This window comes from Phoca vitulina, unplaced genomic scaffold (genome assembly GCF_004348235.1).
Source record: "Phoca vitulina isolate PV1807 unplaced genomic scaffold, GSC_HSeal_1.0 scaffold7, whole genome shotgun sequence".
Lineage (NCBI taxonomy): Eukaryota > Metazoa > Chordata > Mammalia > Carnivora > Phocidae > Phoca > Phoca vitulina.
This window is the reverse complement of record NW_022589710.1, coordinates 33,466,338-33,482,434: the sequence shown is the minus strand read 5'-3', so window position 1 is coordinate 33,482,434 and position 16,097 is coordinate 33,466,338. Positions and strand designations below refer to the sequence as shown.

Below are 16,097 nucleotides of genomic sequence, written 5' to 3'. Positions count from 1 at the left end.
ACACTGGGTGCAGAGCTTACTTAAAAATAAAATCTTTAAAATAAATAAATAAACTAACACTTAGTTTCCCAGTGATGGGAAAGAAGGATTCATAAAGGAGAATGTCATTCAATTTGAAAGTCTAAGTAAAAAGGAATACTTTTTTTTTTTTTTTAAGATTTTATTTATTTGACACAGAGAGAAAGCACAAGTAGGCAGAGAGGCAGGCAGAGAGAGAGGGAGAAGCAGGCTCTCCACTGAGCAGGGAGCCGGACGTGGGGCTCGATCCCAGGACCCAGGGATCATGACCTGAGCTGAAGGCAGCAGCTTAACCGACTGAGCCGCCCAGGCGCCCCAAAAGGAATACTTAATACACTTAAAATATTTCAGGATTCTATGGTACCTTTGAAGTTCACAGTATATTGGCAATACTGAGGTATGGCAGAGAAATGAAAAAGCCATGGTAGGTATGGCATAAACACTCTGGAAAAGAATTTAAAAAGATGAAATTATTAAATGCTATCCTGTTGAAACCACTACTCCATTTGACAATAAACTCAGTTCTTAAAAAAAAAATCAATTTGGTTAAATTTATTTCATCTTTCACGAATCATCTCTTTATAAAATAAGGGTGTTTTGTTTGTTTTTAAAGAGATACATGAGTATGGTCACCAACGAATGTTCTACTTGATAGTTGGACTGCCTGTGCTAGCCAGAATATTTCTTGGCTGGCTTCTATACCATGTTGGGAGTACCATCAACTGAATCTAAGGGAATACTGAAAATACTAATCACATCTTAGGATCTTTAACTAGGATCTGTTTCTTCTTTTTTTTTTTTTTTTAATATTTTATTTATTTATTTGACGGAGAGAGACACAGCGAGAGAGGGAACACAAGCAGGGGGAGTGGGAGAGGGAGAAGCAAGCTTCCCGCGGAGCAGGGAGCCCGACGCAGGGCTCGATCCCAGGACCCTGGGATCATGACCTGAGCCGAAGGCAGACGCTTAACGACTGAGCCACCCAGGCGCCCGAACTAGGATCTGTTTCAATGGGAATGAATATGATATATTCCCGACTAACAAATTCTTAAAGATCCATTGGAATACACAAACATAAGTGGTTTTTTTATTAGAATACTTAAGAGCCAGATGAAGTTATAAAGCGAACAAAGTCATCATCTAAGTGAAAATACTGTCTTTATAAAATGGGTGGTGATGATTTACTTTCTCCTTTCTACTATAAAAAGCTTACCCTCGGGGCGCCTGGGTGGCTCAGCTGTTAAGCATCTGCCTTCGGCTCAGGTCATGATCCCGGGGTCCTGGGATCAAGCCCCGCATCGGGCTCCCTGCTCGACGGAGAGCCTGCTTCTCCCTCTCCCACTCCCCCTGCTTGTGTTCCCTCTCTCGCTGTCTCTCTGTCAAATAAATAAACACTTAAAAAAAAAAAAAGATTACCCTCTAATTAACAGCTTTAGGCTCTTCAACAAAAATTCCAGATGACTGAAGACCTATCTTGGGATATAATGCCTCCTAAAATATCTGAAGGGAGCTGCAAAGGAAAGCGGTAGCATTTCCTGAGGCTGGATTAGGGGAATGAGAGTTTAATTCACAAATTCTCTTTCATATATTGCTCAATTTCCTGGCTTGTCAATTACTCCACCTAGATAGATCTTTAAGGCAGACAGCCTTTACCATGTAAAGGATGTGGTAATCTCCCTTGTGGAGTCAGAGAGACATTTCTCATTGATAAACTGGGGATAAAAAGGAAAATTCTGCATGGAGGACTTAGCACACTAACATGCTACACTAATAGAGTTGTACAAGAGTGGAGGAGATTCTAGCATCTGGGACTTGGATTTCAACAGAATCAAAAAATGTAGATGAAGAAACTTGTGGCAACAGGGAAGACTGTGGGCTCTTCTAGAATGGTAGAGTAGAAATCATCCATATCACAGTTCTTGTCTCCTCTGCCAATACTCAGGGGCTCTCAACAGACATTTCCAGTATCCTGGTTCTCAGAGATGGCAAGGAGACTTGGTCTTCTAGTCTCCACTCCAAGCGTCATAAATTTCAACTTTGGAATGTCAGCCAGAATATATATTGGCAGCACTCAATTGCTGGTCCAATGATGAAGCTGTTTAGCTACAGACTGAGGTTCTACTCACAGGGGAGGAGTTTTTGATATAATTGGCTATTTAGCTTTACAAGTCCAGAGGGCAACAGGAAGTCTGTATCCACAGAGGACCTTATTGGCCAGACCAGACATTTGGTAAATCTGTTCTTTTAGGCAGTGGCCCATTTAAAACAGGCTCCATTTAAAAGTATGCCAAAAAAAAAAAAAAAAAAAAAGGTGGCTGTTTCATAATGGGCCACCCTGTGTTAAATAATATTATTCTTCTGGTAGGCAACCCTATACTTAGCACTTTCATGAAAATTAATTAGTTACAGGTACAAAGACCTAAGAGACCCTGTTACACAAATCTCTTAAAACTTGAAATGTGAAAAATCAACCAAAAGTATCTGTTAATAACTTACACACCTCTTTGGAGAAATGAAAGAGCTTTGGTTTACAATCATCTGTAGCATTTGAAATCTGTTTAAGAGGATTGAGGGGAAAAAGAGAAACCAACAGTCATTAAAAGTCAGAATACATCAACAAAAATGATGTATTTATTATTAGTAGGCTTTCAAATAAAAATATTTCAAAACAAAGTTCCAAATTGCAATATAGCCATTACTTTTTCATTAATTAGGAAAAAAAATCATTATTAGTCTGATTTTTTTTTTCTTTTTAGCTTAAAATAAAAAGAAACAAAATATAAACTATTACCTGGAAGTACTGCTCTACATAATTTAATGGCAGAGGACAAGGAATGGACCATTTTTTAATCATCACCTGTAAAAATAAATAGAATCCACACTCAAGATTATTTCTTATAAAATTCATGACAAGGCATTGATTTCAAACAGGTCAGCATTATTTCAATTAAACTAATACCATACCAAATAATAGCTAATAGAAGATTCTTTGCTCATATTATCTTTTTCCAGTTAGAATGGGTCATCCTTTAACATGGATACCTATCGTGAGGGGAGAGGGGATGCTGTATATCTATTTAGTGGGGTTCTCCCCCATTAAAGACGGAGAGTATTCTCATGTCAACTGTCAACTTTCCAAACCCAAAAAGCATCAAGGCATTAAAAAAAAAAAAAAAGTACAACTCTAAATGGGAACCTGATGTTTTTAGTGACAATGGTATAAAACTACGGCTATTTGTGGACCTGGCATCAGTAGCAGATCGAGAAATATTAATAGTAGTTTGGGAGATGGCCACAAGCAGAAGTAAGTAGAGAACTTATGCAAAGCAGGAGTTCTGATGGAGAAGTACTGTCCTGCTGGCTTTTCTCAGACTTGCATTAGTTTTAGTAAATGTATATAAAGCGGGCTAAGAAAAGAGCACATAGCTAGCGAGCTCTAGCTGGTAAAAAGAAATTTTTAAAAAATTAAAAGAAATCCAGAGGGATGTTATTTCCCTGAAATAATCAATGCAAATATCTCGGGATTTTACTCTGGATTGTGGCCATCCTTCTCCTAGACCTACAGCTGCGGTCGTGTGGACATTACCATGTTGCAGTAGTTTCGGGGTACATAATTATTCTGTAAATATTTGCTCCAGGCTGGAACCCAGCATACACAGGGGCAAGGGAGAATAAAGGAGGCATTTGTCCTTAGCAGGAGACCAATAAGGAAATACTAGTCCTATTCCTATTTGGTATTTATCTAGTTTTGGATTTTAACTAATTCAAAACAAAATTTTATATACTGATAAGACAAATCTAAGGAAAACATATACTTTTAGAATTAAGTTAATGAGTGTTAGAACTAAAGAATTACTCTTAATTAAAACCCTCACCAAGGAAAAAGAAAAAGAAATAAAAGGATAAACTGAGCAAGTTGCTTGGACATTGGACATTTATTTCAATATGAAATAAAACTAAATGGTCAACTTACCAAGAGGAAAAAAAATTAAAAGCAATGATTTCACATCTGTTTTCTGATATGTTTTCAAAAAAAGGATGAGGATGGGGCAGGGCAGAAGCTAGAGCAGCACGGCTGTCACTGGTCTCTCTCTTGGCCCGACTCCAAATGCAGGTTGCACATCTCCCCCTTCTTAACAGTGGTGTGGTGGCGGCAGCAACCATATACTGAGCACTTGGGTACCAAGTACTTTGACAAGGTTGGAATGTGAGCTAGCTCATTTATTTTATCAGCTATTCTTACTTGGCTTGGAAATCAAAATATTTCAAAACAATGCTCCAAAATACAATATAATGATTCTTTCATTCATTTTCAATGAATTCCTAGTTAATGAAAAAGTCATTAGCAGTTTGGTTTTATATTAATATAAAGTTCAGTTACTATAGCTAATTTCCCTGCAGAGACCAATCCTAAGCCTAAGCCTGCCCAGTAGGATGGTGAGATGTGCTGTTCTATAAAGTAGAGTACAGCATGGGAATAGTAAGATACCCAACAACAAAGTGTAACAGGGAGTCCTTGCTTCCGTTGAAGACAGAACATGGTAAGAAGACAACTCCAGGGGTTAGAAAGACAAAGGGAAAAATAATTCACTTGTGTAAAAGGCCCTTCCTTCTCTCTGTTCTAAGTTCTTCCCATCTTTCAAGGCTCAGGTCAAGCTTAATTTCCTTCTCTCCTGTCAACTGCTGTGATTCTTATTCTGAAGCAAATAATTCAATGCTTAATTAGGTACTGTCTATATTGTTGTCTATTTTTTTCCAATTAATTTTTCTCATCTCCCCTATGAGATTGCTAGATCCTTATGAGCAGTGTCCACAAATCTATCTGAAGCACCAATCATGCCTCACTCAGTGCTCAGAACAAGCAAAGCTTCTGACTACAAACCATCCAAACTGTTTCCTATTTTGATTACTGGCTTACTAAAATATTACTTAAGATATTAATCTGCATTCAAGACAGAACTTTTGGAAAGAATGGCAATCCATTAGTTTTCTGAAACGGACCAAAAAAGGTAAATCTATCTGGTTACTGTCATTCTTGACCCACTGTTAAAATAAAATGAATTTTAAAAATTTTAGATATTTCAGAGGGGGCAAAATTTTATGTTAAAATTTTTAGGCAAAATAAGGATCTGGGGCAACAGATAAGACTGTAAGTTTTGGGGTGCCTGGGTGGCTCAGTTGGTTGAGCTTCAGACTCTTGATCTCAGGGTCGTGAGTTCGAGCCCCATGTTGGGCTCCAAGCCAGGCCTGGAGCCTACTAAAAAAAAAAAAAAAATTAAAAAAATAAAAAAAAGACTAAGTTTTGCTTTCCATCTGGTGGCAGGCATCAGCTCAAAGGTCAGCCAAGATGGGCACTTACAAGTCCATCCAGGAGCTATGGAGGAACAAGCAGTCCCATGTAATGCACTTTCTTCTCGGGGTGTGCTGCTGGCAGTACCCACAGCTCTGTGTGCTCCACAGGGCTCCCCCCAGCCCCCAAAGCAGGCGGATAAAGCGTGCAGACTGGAGTACAAGGCCAAGCAAGGTTATGTCATATATCAGATTCACTGTAGTGGCCCCAAACGCTGTTCCTAACGGTGAGACCTCGAGCCAGCCTGTCCATCATGGTGCTAACCAGCTAAGGTTTGCCAGAAGCCTTCAGTGGGTTGCAGAGGAGTGAGCTGGATGCCACTGTGGGGCTCTGAGAGTCCTGAATTCTTACTGGGTTGGCAAAGATTCCATGTACAAATTCTTTGAGGTTATCCTCATTGATCCATCCCATAAAGCTATGAGAAGAAATCCTGACAGCCGGTGGATCGCCAAACTGGTCCATAAGCACCGGGCGACGCCAGGGCTGACATCTGCCGGCCGCACAAGCCGTGAGAAAGGGTTCCAGGTTCCAGCAGACTATGAGCGGTTCTTGCTGTGCAGTACGGAGAAGACACGATACTCTCCAGCTCCACTGTGTAAGTAATGTTTGTAAAATCCTTACCTAATAAACAATTGAGCTCAGGCATGGTTGCTTAAAAGTGTTCTTTGTCTGTTAAAATGAGTTGTCTGCAGATTGTTCCATGAATGCGTTGTCAAACTATGAAGTGATGGTGTGTCTTGTTTCTAATAAGATAAACACTTTTGTCTTTGCTTTACGTCATCAGGGAGTTTATATGCCAGTGTTTAAAATGCTGTTTGGTATAATAGGTGTAAAATAAATTCTGTAAAAGTGGAATGCAGAAGCTAGCCATCTCATCTGTGGGTGCATATAATGAAACCTACAGCTTCACTGGGGTGATGTAATGCTCTGCTGGTTTACTCCCAAATGGTGGTTTTTAGGGGTTTGGTAAGAACAAACTTTTTAAATTGGATTTTGCTTGGCAATGTGAAGAACATTCAAATCCCTTATCATGATCATATGCAGAATAATAAAGTTAATTAACTAGGGTCCACATTTTTAGGTTTAATCCAATATTCCACTTAAGTAATTGCTGCTTTTGAAAGAATAGTTCAAAAGAATGCCGCCATTTTTAGAAGAATTGAATAAACCCATTGTAAGAGGGTTCTCTTACAAATGAAAATAAATCCTGCTTAACCTAAGCAAAATTGCCTTGATCTCCACAGTACCACTGAGGTTCACATAAAACATGGAGGCTTCTGATTCTATCCCATGACTCCATGGGATCTGTAGAATACCGAATTCCATACAAAGCAGTCAGTATAGTAGTTACACCAGTGTATATTAAAACTAGGAGAAACTGAACATTAGGTAAATGAGAAGATTTTACCTTAAGACTTGTAAGCTAGTAACCAATGCTAGGATTGGGAAACTGGTAGCCATCAGATAACCTTTTACATGTGAGGATAAAAAATTAAAGTCAGCTGTGATCAGAATTAAAAAAAACCTGTAAGTTTCGATTTACATTATTTGGAGAGTGTAATTTAAGAAAGTAATAGATTTCTGGACTGATTTTTTAAAAAATTTTTATATTAAGAATTTTTTTTAAATGTAATATAGATATTATATAGATTTATAAATACATATTGACAAAATAGTAAATGGAGCCATTGATACCATTCCAAAAAGTCTGGGTTGATATATACATGTTTCCTTTCCCTAACCATTATGTATTTCAAAACCTAATTATTAAGAAAGTCTAAAATAAAAGTCACAATTAAAAGGAACATTTTTAAAAAAGTCTTCATTGTCCCATTGTAGATCAAATTTAAACTGTGCTCACAGGTAAAAATCTGAGCAGATGGTTTGTAAGCATTACAGTAAGTACAGAATAAGGGCATCATGTCCACATGACTGCTACAGTAAGAAATCTGCATCAAATTTAAGAGTATCTGCCACGACAGAAATGAATACTGTGAAAACTACGAAAGACATATCGTATCAATATATTTCATATGCTTCAAACTACTGGCTATAAAAACCAAATTATTCTTACCTATGCAATGCTTGGATTGCCAATTATCTGTGAGGAAAAAATTCAGTGTTATCTAGACTGATTCTCTTTCACATCCATATGTTCATTTGCATCCAAAGGTCATTCCTAGCCATATAGATGCTTCTCACAGTTTATGAAACTGGACTACTTTCTAACACCATATAGAAAAATAAATTCAAAATGGATTAAAGATGCTTAATTAGGATTAAATGTGAGACCTAAAACCATAAAATTCCTAAAAAAGAACACAGGCAGTAATTTCTCTGACATCAGCCATGGCAACATTTTTCTAGACATGTCTCCTGAGGCAAGAGAAATGAAAGCAAAAATAAACTATTTGGACTACATTAAAATAAAAAGCTTTTGCACAGTGAAGGAAACCACCAGCAAAACAAAAAGGAAACCTACTGAATGGGAGAAGATATAGGGGATATCCAAAATACATAAAGAACATATACAACCCAATGTCAAAAAAACAATCCAATTAAAAAATGGACAGAGGGGTTGAAGAGACATTTTTCCAAAGAGGACATACAGATGGCCAACGGACACATGAAAAGATGTTCAGCATCACTAATTATCAGGGAAATGCAAATCAAAACCACAATGAGATATTACCTTACACCTATCAGAATGACTAAAATCAGAAAGACAAAAAATAACAGGTGCTGGTGAAGATGTAGAAAAAAAGAACCCTCAGGCACTGTTGAAAGGAATGTAAATGGTACAGTCACTGTAGAAAATAGTATGGAGGTACCCCAAAATATTTAAAATAGAAATACCATATGATTCAATATTCCACTACAGGGTATTTACCCAAAGAAAACAAAAACACTAATTCAAAAAGATATATGCACCTTTATGTTTATTAAAGCACTATTTCCAATAGCCAAGAAATGGGAGTAACCTAAATACCCATCAACAGACAAATGGATAAGGAAGACGGATGTGTGTGTGTGTGTGTGTGTGTGTGTGTGTGTACAATGGAATATCACACAGCCACAAAGAAGGATGAGATAGTGCCATTTGCAACAATATAGACAGACCTAGAGGGTATTTTGCTAAGTGAAATAAGTCAGACAGAAAAAGACAAATACCATATGATTTCACTCATATGTGGAATCTAAAAAAACAGATGAATAAAAAAAAGCAGAATCAGACCTATAAAAACAGAACAAACTGGGGGCGCCTGGGTGGCTCAGTCGTTAAGCGTCTGCCTTCGGCTCAGGTCATGATCCCAGGGTCCTGGGATCGAGCCCCGCATCGGGCTCCCTGCTCCGCGGGAAGCCTGCTTCTCCCTCTCCCACTCCCCTGCTTGTGTTCCCTCTCTCGCTGTCTCTCTCTCTGTGTCAAATAAATAAATAAAATCTTTAAAAAAAAAAAAACAAAAACAGAACAAACTAATGGTGCCCAGAAGAGAGGAGGGAAGGGGGTTGGGCAAAATGGATAAAGGGGACTGGGAGAAACAGACTCCCGGTTATGGAATGAATAAGTTACGGAAATAAAACGTCCAGCATAAGGAATACAGTCAGTGACACTGAAATAGCATTGTATGGTGACAAATGCCAGCTACCGTTACGGTGAGCAGAGCATAATGTACAAACTTATCAGATCACTATGTTGTACACCTGCAGCTCACGTAACACTATGTCAACTATACTCAGAAAATAAAGTACCACTGCAAAAAAAATCCATTTATGGTGAGAATAACCATTGTCTCCCTTTTCCATGTGGAGCCTAAAACGTGTATGTTCATGGATGTTACCTAAACTCCTTATGGTCATCATTTTGCTATATATGTAAGTCAAGTCTTTACGCTGTACACCTTAAGCTTATACAGTGCTGGATGTCAATCATATCTAAATTAATTGAAGGGGGAAAAAAGCATATGTTTAATTTATTTACTTCTAAGATAGAAGTCAGGTAATTTGAGGTGGGGAGGGCAATCATTTTTAATGGTGATAAGTTCAACAGATGATTAAATGTAAACACTGTTAAGTATTTTAGTTTTAAGAGCATCCATTTCAGTATTTCTGTACACTAAAACCAGGGTGACTTCCACTTCATTTAAATAATCTAAAGTTGCTTTATCTTTGCATCCCAGAAGAGAGTTCAACCTAAATTAAATGCATCCTAGATTGTTGTGACAGCTTGAAAATCTGGCTCTATAATACGGTTTAACTACTGGTGTGTTGTGTTGCTCCTTTGGGTAGCATTTTCTTTCACTCATTTTTCAACAACAAGGAAGAGCTGAATCACATACACACCTAGTATTATACAGAAATAAACTGATACACACACCTACACAAAGAATTAAACTTCATCTAAGGTTTTAACAGAATCAGTGTGCTCTCCTTTCTAGTTAACCAAAAGAGATACTGCATTTGGAAGGATGCTCTAGCTAAGCCTCTTCAAAATAGATACAATAAAGGAAATAATTTTGTGGAATAAAAGTGCTTTTAATAACACACTGAAATAAAACTCTGACAGAAAACAGAGTTAAAAGAAAAAAAGAAGACATTAACACAATAAGTTCAATTTCAGTGAGGAGATAAGCAATATGCTATATTTTAAACTTACCACAAGAGCAAAGAACACCATAAAGAAAAATGATAAACTACTTGTGTAGCCAAGAAAGCCTGTAAAATAACAGTAAAATAAAAAGCAATTTATAAGGAAAGTGATCCTAACATACAGCTAAAGCTATACATCTTGGGCATGTTTTCCATTACAGTGCTTGGTATCTGGGGCTTAGGGCTGAGAATAACAACATTCCAACTATCTGTCACAGATCATTTATGCAGCTCCGTACAGCAGAAGTGGAACTGGCTTACCACTAATGGTACACTGGGAGGAAAAGCTGCTCTTTAATGTTCCACTGTAAAGATTTTATTTTAGTGGGGCAGACAAAATACTACTGCAAACCAAGTAATAGGCTAACTAGGCAAGGCTGAACAACCTAAAATAAGTCCAAGTTCAAAATTTTCACTGCTACCACCCTTCTGCTAAAAATGTGGTACTGTGAAATTTAAAAGCCCCTTAACATTATCTTCTTTCTTCCTTCCTTCCAAACAAAAACTGTCCTCTTCTCTAAAGACTTACCTATTTTAGGAAGAAGTGCAAGAGGGAACACAATGCCAACACAAATGATTATTAGTAGTGTTTGCCCATCGAGATACCAAGACCTATTAGAAAAAAAAAATAATAATCGTATTTTAGGCCCAGGAATACAGTGCTCATGTTTGCGCACACACACAGTTATAACCATTACAACCACCCACTAGGAAAAGCCTACTTCCTTTCATTAAAATATGTTCTTGTGAAATCCTGTTACTCTTATTAATGAATTTATATTTAAGAAATGTATCAAAACAATGAGATGCCATTTTCCAACTACCAAATTAGCAAGTATTTGAAAGTAAGATAATGGTCATTGTTGGTGAGGAGTGACAAGGTGTACACAAAAGTGGTGAAGGTAGGGGTGCCTGGGTGGCTCAGTCGGTTAAAAGTCCGGCTGTTGTTTTTGGCTCCTCATGAAATCAGGGTCCCGGGATTAAGCCCCAGGGTCAGCCTCTGTGCTCAGTGGGGAGTCTGCTTAAGGATTCTCTTCCCTCTTTCTCTGCCCCTACCCCCTGCTCGGGTGCACGCACTCTCTCTCTAAAATAAATAAATAAATCTTTAAAACTGGTGAAGGTAAAAACTGTGTATATTACCTTTCTGGAAAGCAATTTGGCAAAAGATACTGAAAAACTTCAAATATTTAACACTTACAGAAGACTATTAAAAATAAACAATCAGGGGGTACCTGGGTGGCTCAGTTGGTTAAGTGTCTGACTCTTGATTTTGGCTCAGGTCATGACCTCAGGGTTGTGAGATAGAGCCCCTAGACGGCTCTGTGCTGGGTATGGAGCCTGCTTAAGATTCTCCCCCATCACCCTCTGCCCGCCCCCACCCCTCCCTGCTCATGTGCACTCTCTCTCAAAAAATAAATAAATAAATAATCAGTTGGGGCGCCTGGGAGGCTCAGCCAGTTAAGTGTCTTGACTCTTGATTTCAGCATTTCAGCCCAGGTCTTAATCTCAGGATCGTGAGTTCAAGCCCTGCACTGGGCTCCATGCTGGTTGTGGAGCCTACTTAAAAAATAAATAAAAAAAAAAATAAACAATTCCCAACAAGAACAAAAATATTTGTAAAAAGATGTTTACTGAAAACATTTAAAATATTGAAAACTGGAAACAAATAGCTAAGACCACGACAATTTTTAAAAACAAATTATGGGACTATGGGATGATCATAAAAAAGAAAATTTTACAGGTATAATAATATAATGAATAATATAGTGATATGAAAACATCCTAAATATATATAGCATGATTAGCAATTCTGAGGAAAAGTGGAAAAGAACTGCAACATACTGATAGCCATCATCCCTGGGTGGCAGAATGATGGGTAAGTTTTCTTCTTTACAAAGTTTTCTATATTTTTCAAATTTTCAAGAAAGAGCACGAATTACCAGGAAAAAAAAAGTATTACATTTTTCATATAAAGGCATTAGAATATTAAATGAAAAAGAAGGTAAGTTAAAAGTGTGATGATGTATTTGATTACTTAAAAAAACTGAATGAACATTAACGAAAAGGTCAGAAGGATATTCTTAAAATACCAGAAGGAGATATTTCTATGTGGTAGCAATATGAGCAATTTTTATTTTTCCCTTGTTTGCATGTAGATGGTTTCAATTTTCCAATATAAATACATGTGTGGAACTTTTAAAAAGTTAAGAGTTAATTCCCCAAGAATTTAACAGTAAAGACTTCACTTTAGTATGTAAAGGACAGACAATTCATGAAAGAAGTATAACTAGTAAATACACATGAAGAAAAATCCAATCTCTGGTGCTAATTAAAGAAATAAATATGAGGCTGTTGAAATTAACCTAGTAAAATTATTTAAAAAGTAATACTGAAGAATGTGGCATAACTGGTCCTTCAGGCATTGCTAGTGATCTTGTCCATTAGTACTACTTCTGGAAAAACAATGACATTATGTAGAAAAAGCAATAAAAACGTGGTAATCTAAGAAAATAAATATAATATAAAAAATTCTATGTGCATGAAGCTATGAATACAACATTACCATAACATTAAGAAGCAAGCTGGAGGGAAGTCCTATATATTTAACAATAGAAAATATTAGGCCCATAAAAGCATATTCAGTGGAATGCTATGCAGTTTTTAAAAAAAAGACAATTTAGTAAAATGGAAAATACTAATGATAAAAATATAAAATAGATGGTTATTAACTATGTTCTAAAAAGCTTTTTGAGAAAAATTAAAAGGAAATAAAACAACAATGATTAGGTAAGAGATGGTATTACATATGATTTTTATTTGCTCTCTTTTCTAAATTTTCTATAATCATTTTTCACTGAAACATATACACATATGCACAATTACAATAGTAACAAAGTATAATTAATGTCAATATGGCAGCTGGAGCATCAAAGACAATAGGGATTATTTTTTCAAATCATTTGGCAGATACTCTCAGAGTTCCCAGTTGGTGAAAATGCATCCTCTTTTTCTACCAGGTAGCTAAAGTCACCCACTGACATGTTAAATTAAGAAAATGGATAAATTCCTAGAAACATACAACATATCAAAATCATGAGAAATAGAAAATATGAACAGAGCAATAATGAGTAAAGAAAATGAATCAGTAATCAAAAATTTCCCAACAAAGAAAAGCCCAGGACCAGATAGTTTTATTGGTGAATTCTACCAAATATTTAAAGAAGAATTTATGCCAATTCTTCTCAAACTCTTCTAAAAAACTAAAGAGAAGGGAACACTCCCAAACTCATTTGACAAGGGCAGCATACTCTAATATGAAAGCCAGATAAGGACACTATGAAAAAAGAAAAGTACACATCAATATCCCTGATGAATATAGATGCAAAAATCCTCAACAAAATATTAACAAAATGAATTCAGCGGCACATTAAAAAGATCATACACCATGATTAAGTGGAATTTATCCCTGGAATGCAAGGATGGTTGAACATATGCAAATCAATAAATGTGATATAGCATATGAATAGGTTGAAAGATAAAAATCATATGATCACCTCAACAGATGTAGAAAAAGCATCTGACAAAATACAATAACTTTTATAATAAAAGTCTTCAACAAATTGGGTATAGAAGGAACATACCTCAATATATAAAGGCCATATACAACAAACCTACAGCTAACATCATACTCAAGAGTGAAAGGCTGAAAGCTTTTTCTCTAAGATCAGGAACAACACAAGGGTGCCAACTCTCACCACTCTTATTAAACACAGTACTAGAAATCCAGCTAGAACAAATCGGGCAAGATAAAAAAAAAAAAATAAAAGACATCCAAACTGGAAAGGAAATAGTAAATCTGTCTTTATTTGCAGATCATATGATCTTATAAGGAGACTATCCTAAAGACTCAACCAAAAACTAACCAACACATTCAGTAAAGTTGCAGTTTACAAAATTAACATACAGAACTCAGTTACATTTCTATACACTAACAACAAAATATCTGAAAAAGAAATAAAACAATCCTATTTACAATAACATCAAAAACAATAAAATATGTAGGAATAAATTTAACCAAGGACCTGGAAGATCAGTACACCGAAAACTACAAGATTTTAATGACAGAAACTGAAGAAGACACAAATGGAAAGATATCTTGTCTATGTTCATGGATAGGAAAAATTAATTTGTTAAAATGTCCATACTACCCAAAGCCATCTATAGATTTAATGCAATCCCTATCAAGATTCGAATGACACTTTTTTACAGAAATAGAACAATCCTAAAATTTGTATGGAACCATAAAAGATCCCGCATAGCCAAAGCAATCCTGAGAGAGAAAACAAAGCACCACACTTCCTGATCTCAAACTAAACTACAAAGCTGCTATAGTAATCAAAACAGTAGAGTACTGGCATAAAAATAGACACACAGACCAATGGAATGAATAAAGAGCTCAGAAATAACTCTGTGCTCATATACAGCCAAACTGCTATCTGACAAGGGAGCCAAGAGTGTTCAATGGGGGAAAAAGTCTCTTCAATAAACGGTGTCAGGAAAACTGGATAAACACATGCAGAAAAATGAAACTGGACTCCTATCTTATACCACTCACAAAAATTAACTTGAAATGGATTAAAGACTTAAATGTAGTATCTGAAACCATAAAACTTCTACAAGAAAACAAAGGGGGAAAGCTCCTTGACATTGGCCTTGGCAATAATTTTTTGGATATGATACCAAAAGCACAAGCAACAAAAGCAAAAATAAGTGGGACTACATCAAACTAAAAAGCTTTTCCACAGCAGAAGAAACAATAAACAAAATGAAGAGGCAATCTATGGAATGAAAGAAAATATTTGCAAACCATATAACTGATAGAGGGTTAATCCAATTTAAAAATGCACAGAGGAAATCAACAGCCATTTTTCCAAAGAAGACATACAAATGGCCAACAAGTATATGAAAAGATGCTCAACATCACTAATCACAGAAATACAAATTAAAGCCACATTGAGAGATCACCTCACACCTGTTAGTATGGGTATCAAAAAGACAAGAAATAACAAATGTTGGTGAGGAAGTGGAGAGAAAGGAATCCTTGTGCACTGTTAGTGAGAAGGTGAACTGGTTCAGCCACTACAGAAAATAGTATGGAGGTTCCTAAAAAAATTAAAGGGGCACCTGGGTGGCTCAGTCAGTTGAGCGCCTGGCTCTTGATTTCAGCTCAGGTCATGATCTCAGGGTCCTGGGATGGAGCCTGGTATCAGGAGTGCTCAGCCAGGAATCTGCTTGCGGATTTCTCTCCCTCTCCCCTTGCCCCCCCACCTTGTGCAGATGCATGTGCTCGCACGCGCTCTCTCTCTCTCTCAAATAAATAAATAAATAAATAAATAAATCTTTTTAAAAAACTAAATGATCCAGCAATGCCACTTCTGGGTAATATATCCAAAGGAAATGAAAACAGGATATCAAAAAGATATCTGCATTTCCATATTTATTTATTTATTTTTATTTTTTTTTAAGATTTTATTTATTTATTTTGACAGAGACACAGCAAGAGAGGAAACACAAGCAGGGGGAGTGGGAGAGGGAGAAGCAGGCTTCCCAACGAGCAGGGATCCTGACGCGGGGCTCGATCCCAGGACCCTGGGATCATGACCTGAGCCGAAGGCAGATGCGTAACAACTTAGCCACCCAGGCGCTCCATGCATTTCCATATTTATTGCAGTATTATTCAAATAACCAAGATATGGAAACAACCTAAGTGTGTGTCAGTGGATGAATGGATAAAGAAGATGTGGGGTGTGCATGTGCGTGTGTATGTAGAGCATATATACCATATATATAAATACCATATATATATGTGGGATAGTGGAATATTATTCTGCCATGAGAAAGAAGGAAATCTTGCCATTTGTGACAACATGGTGGGACTCTGAAGGTGTTATGCTAAGTGACATGAGTCAGGCAGAAAAATATCATTACCGTTTATCACTTATATGTAGAATCAAAAAAAGCCAAACTCGCGGAAACAGAGTAGAATGGTGGTTACCAGCAGGACTGGGGTAGAGGAGGCAAG

At 36.8% G+C, this 16,097-nt stretch overlaps 1 protein-coding gene and 1 pseudogene across 6 annotated transcripts in view; one reads left to right on the top strand and one right to left on the bottom strand.

The window, feature by feature from the left end:
- Positions 1–16,097, bottom strand: part of SLC38A6 (solute carrier family 38 member 6) — a 74,129-nt gene that overhangs the window by 18,793 nt on the left and 39,239 nt on the right. For all 6 annotated transcript variants that reach the window (XR_004299550.1, XR_004299551.1, XM_032405242.1 and 3 more), the window contains exons 7-11: positions 10,545–10,627; positions 10,023–10,081; positions 2,810–2,875; positions 2,519–2,572; positions 383–462 (exon numbers count right to left, since the gene is read on the bottom strand). Coding sequence is in view for 4 of the 6 variants with exons in the window: in XM_032405242.1 (XP_032261133.1) it covers positions 383–462; positions 2,519–2,572; positions 2,810–2,875; positions 10,023–10,081; positions 10,545–10,627 (342 nt within the window). In the remaining 2 variants the exon portion in view is untranslated. The remainder of the gene's footprint in view (positions 1–382; positions 463–2,518; positions 2,573–2,809; positions 2,876–10,022; positions 10,082–10,544; positions 10,628–16,097) is intronic.
- Positions 5,248–7,371, top strand: LOC116633033 (annotated as a pseudogene).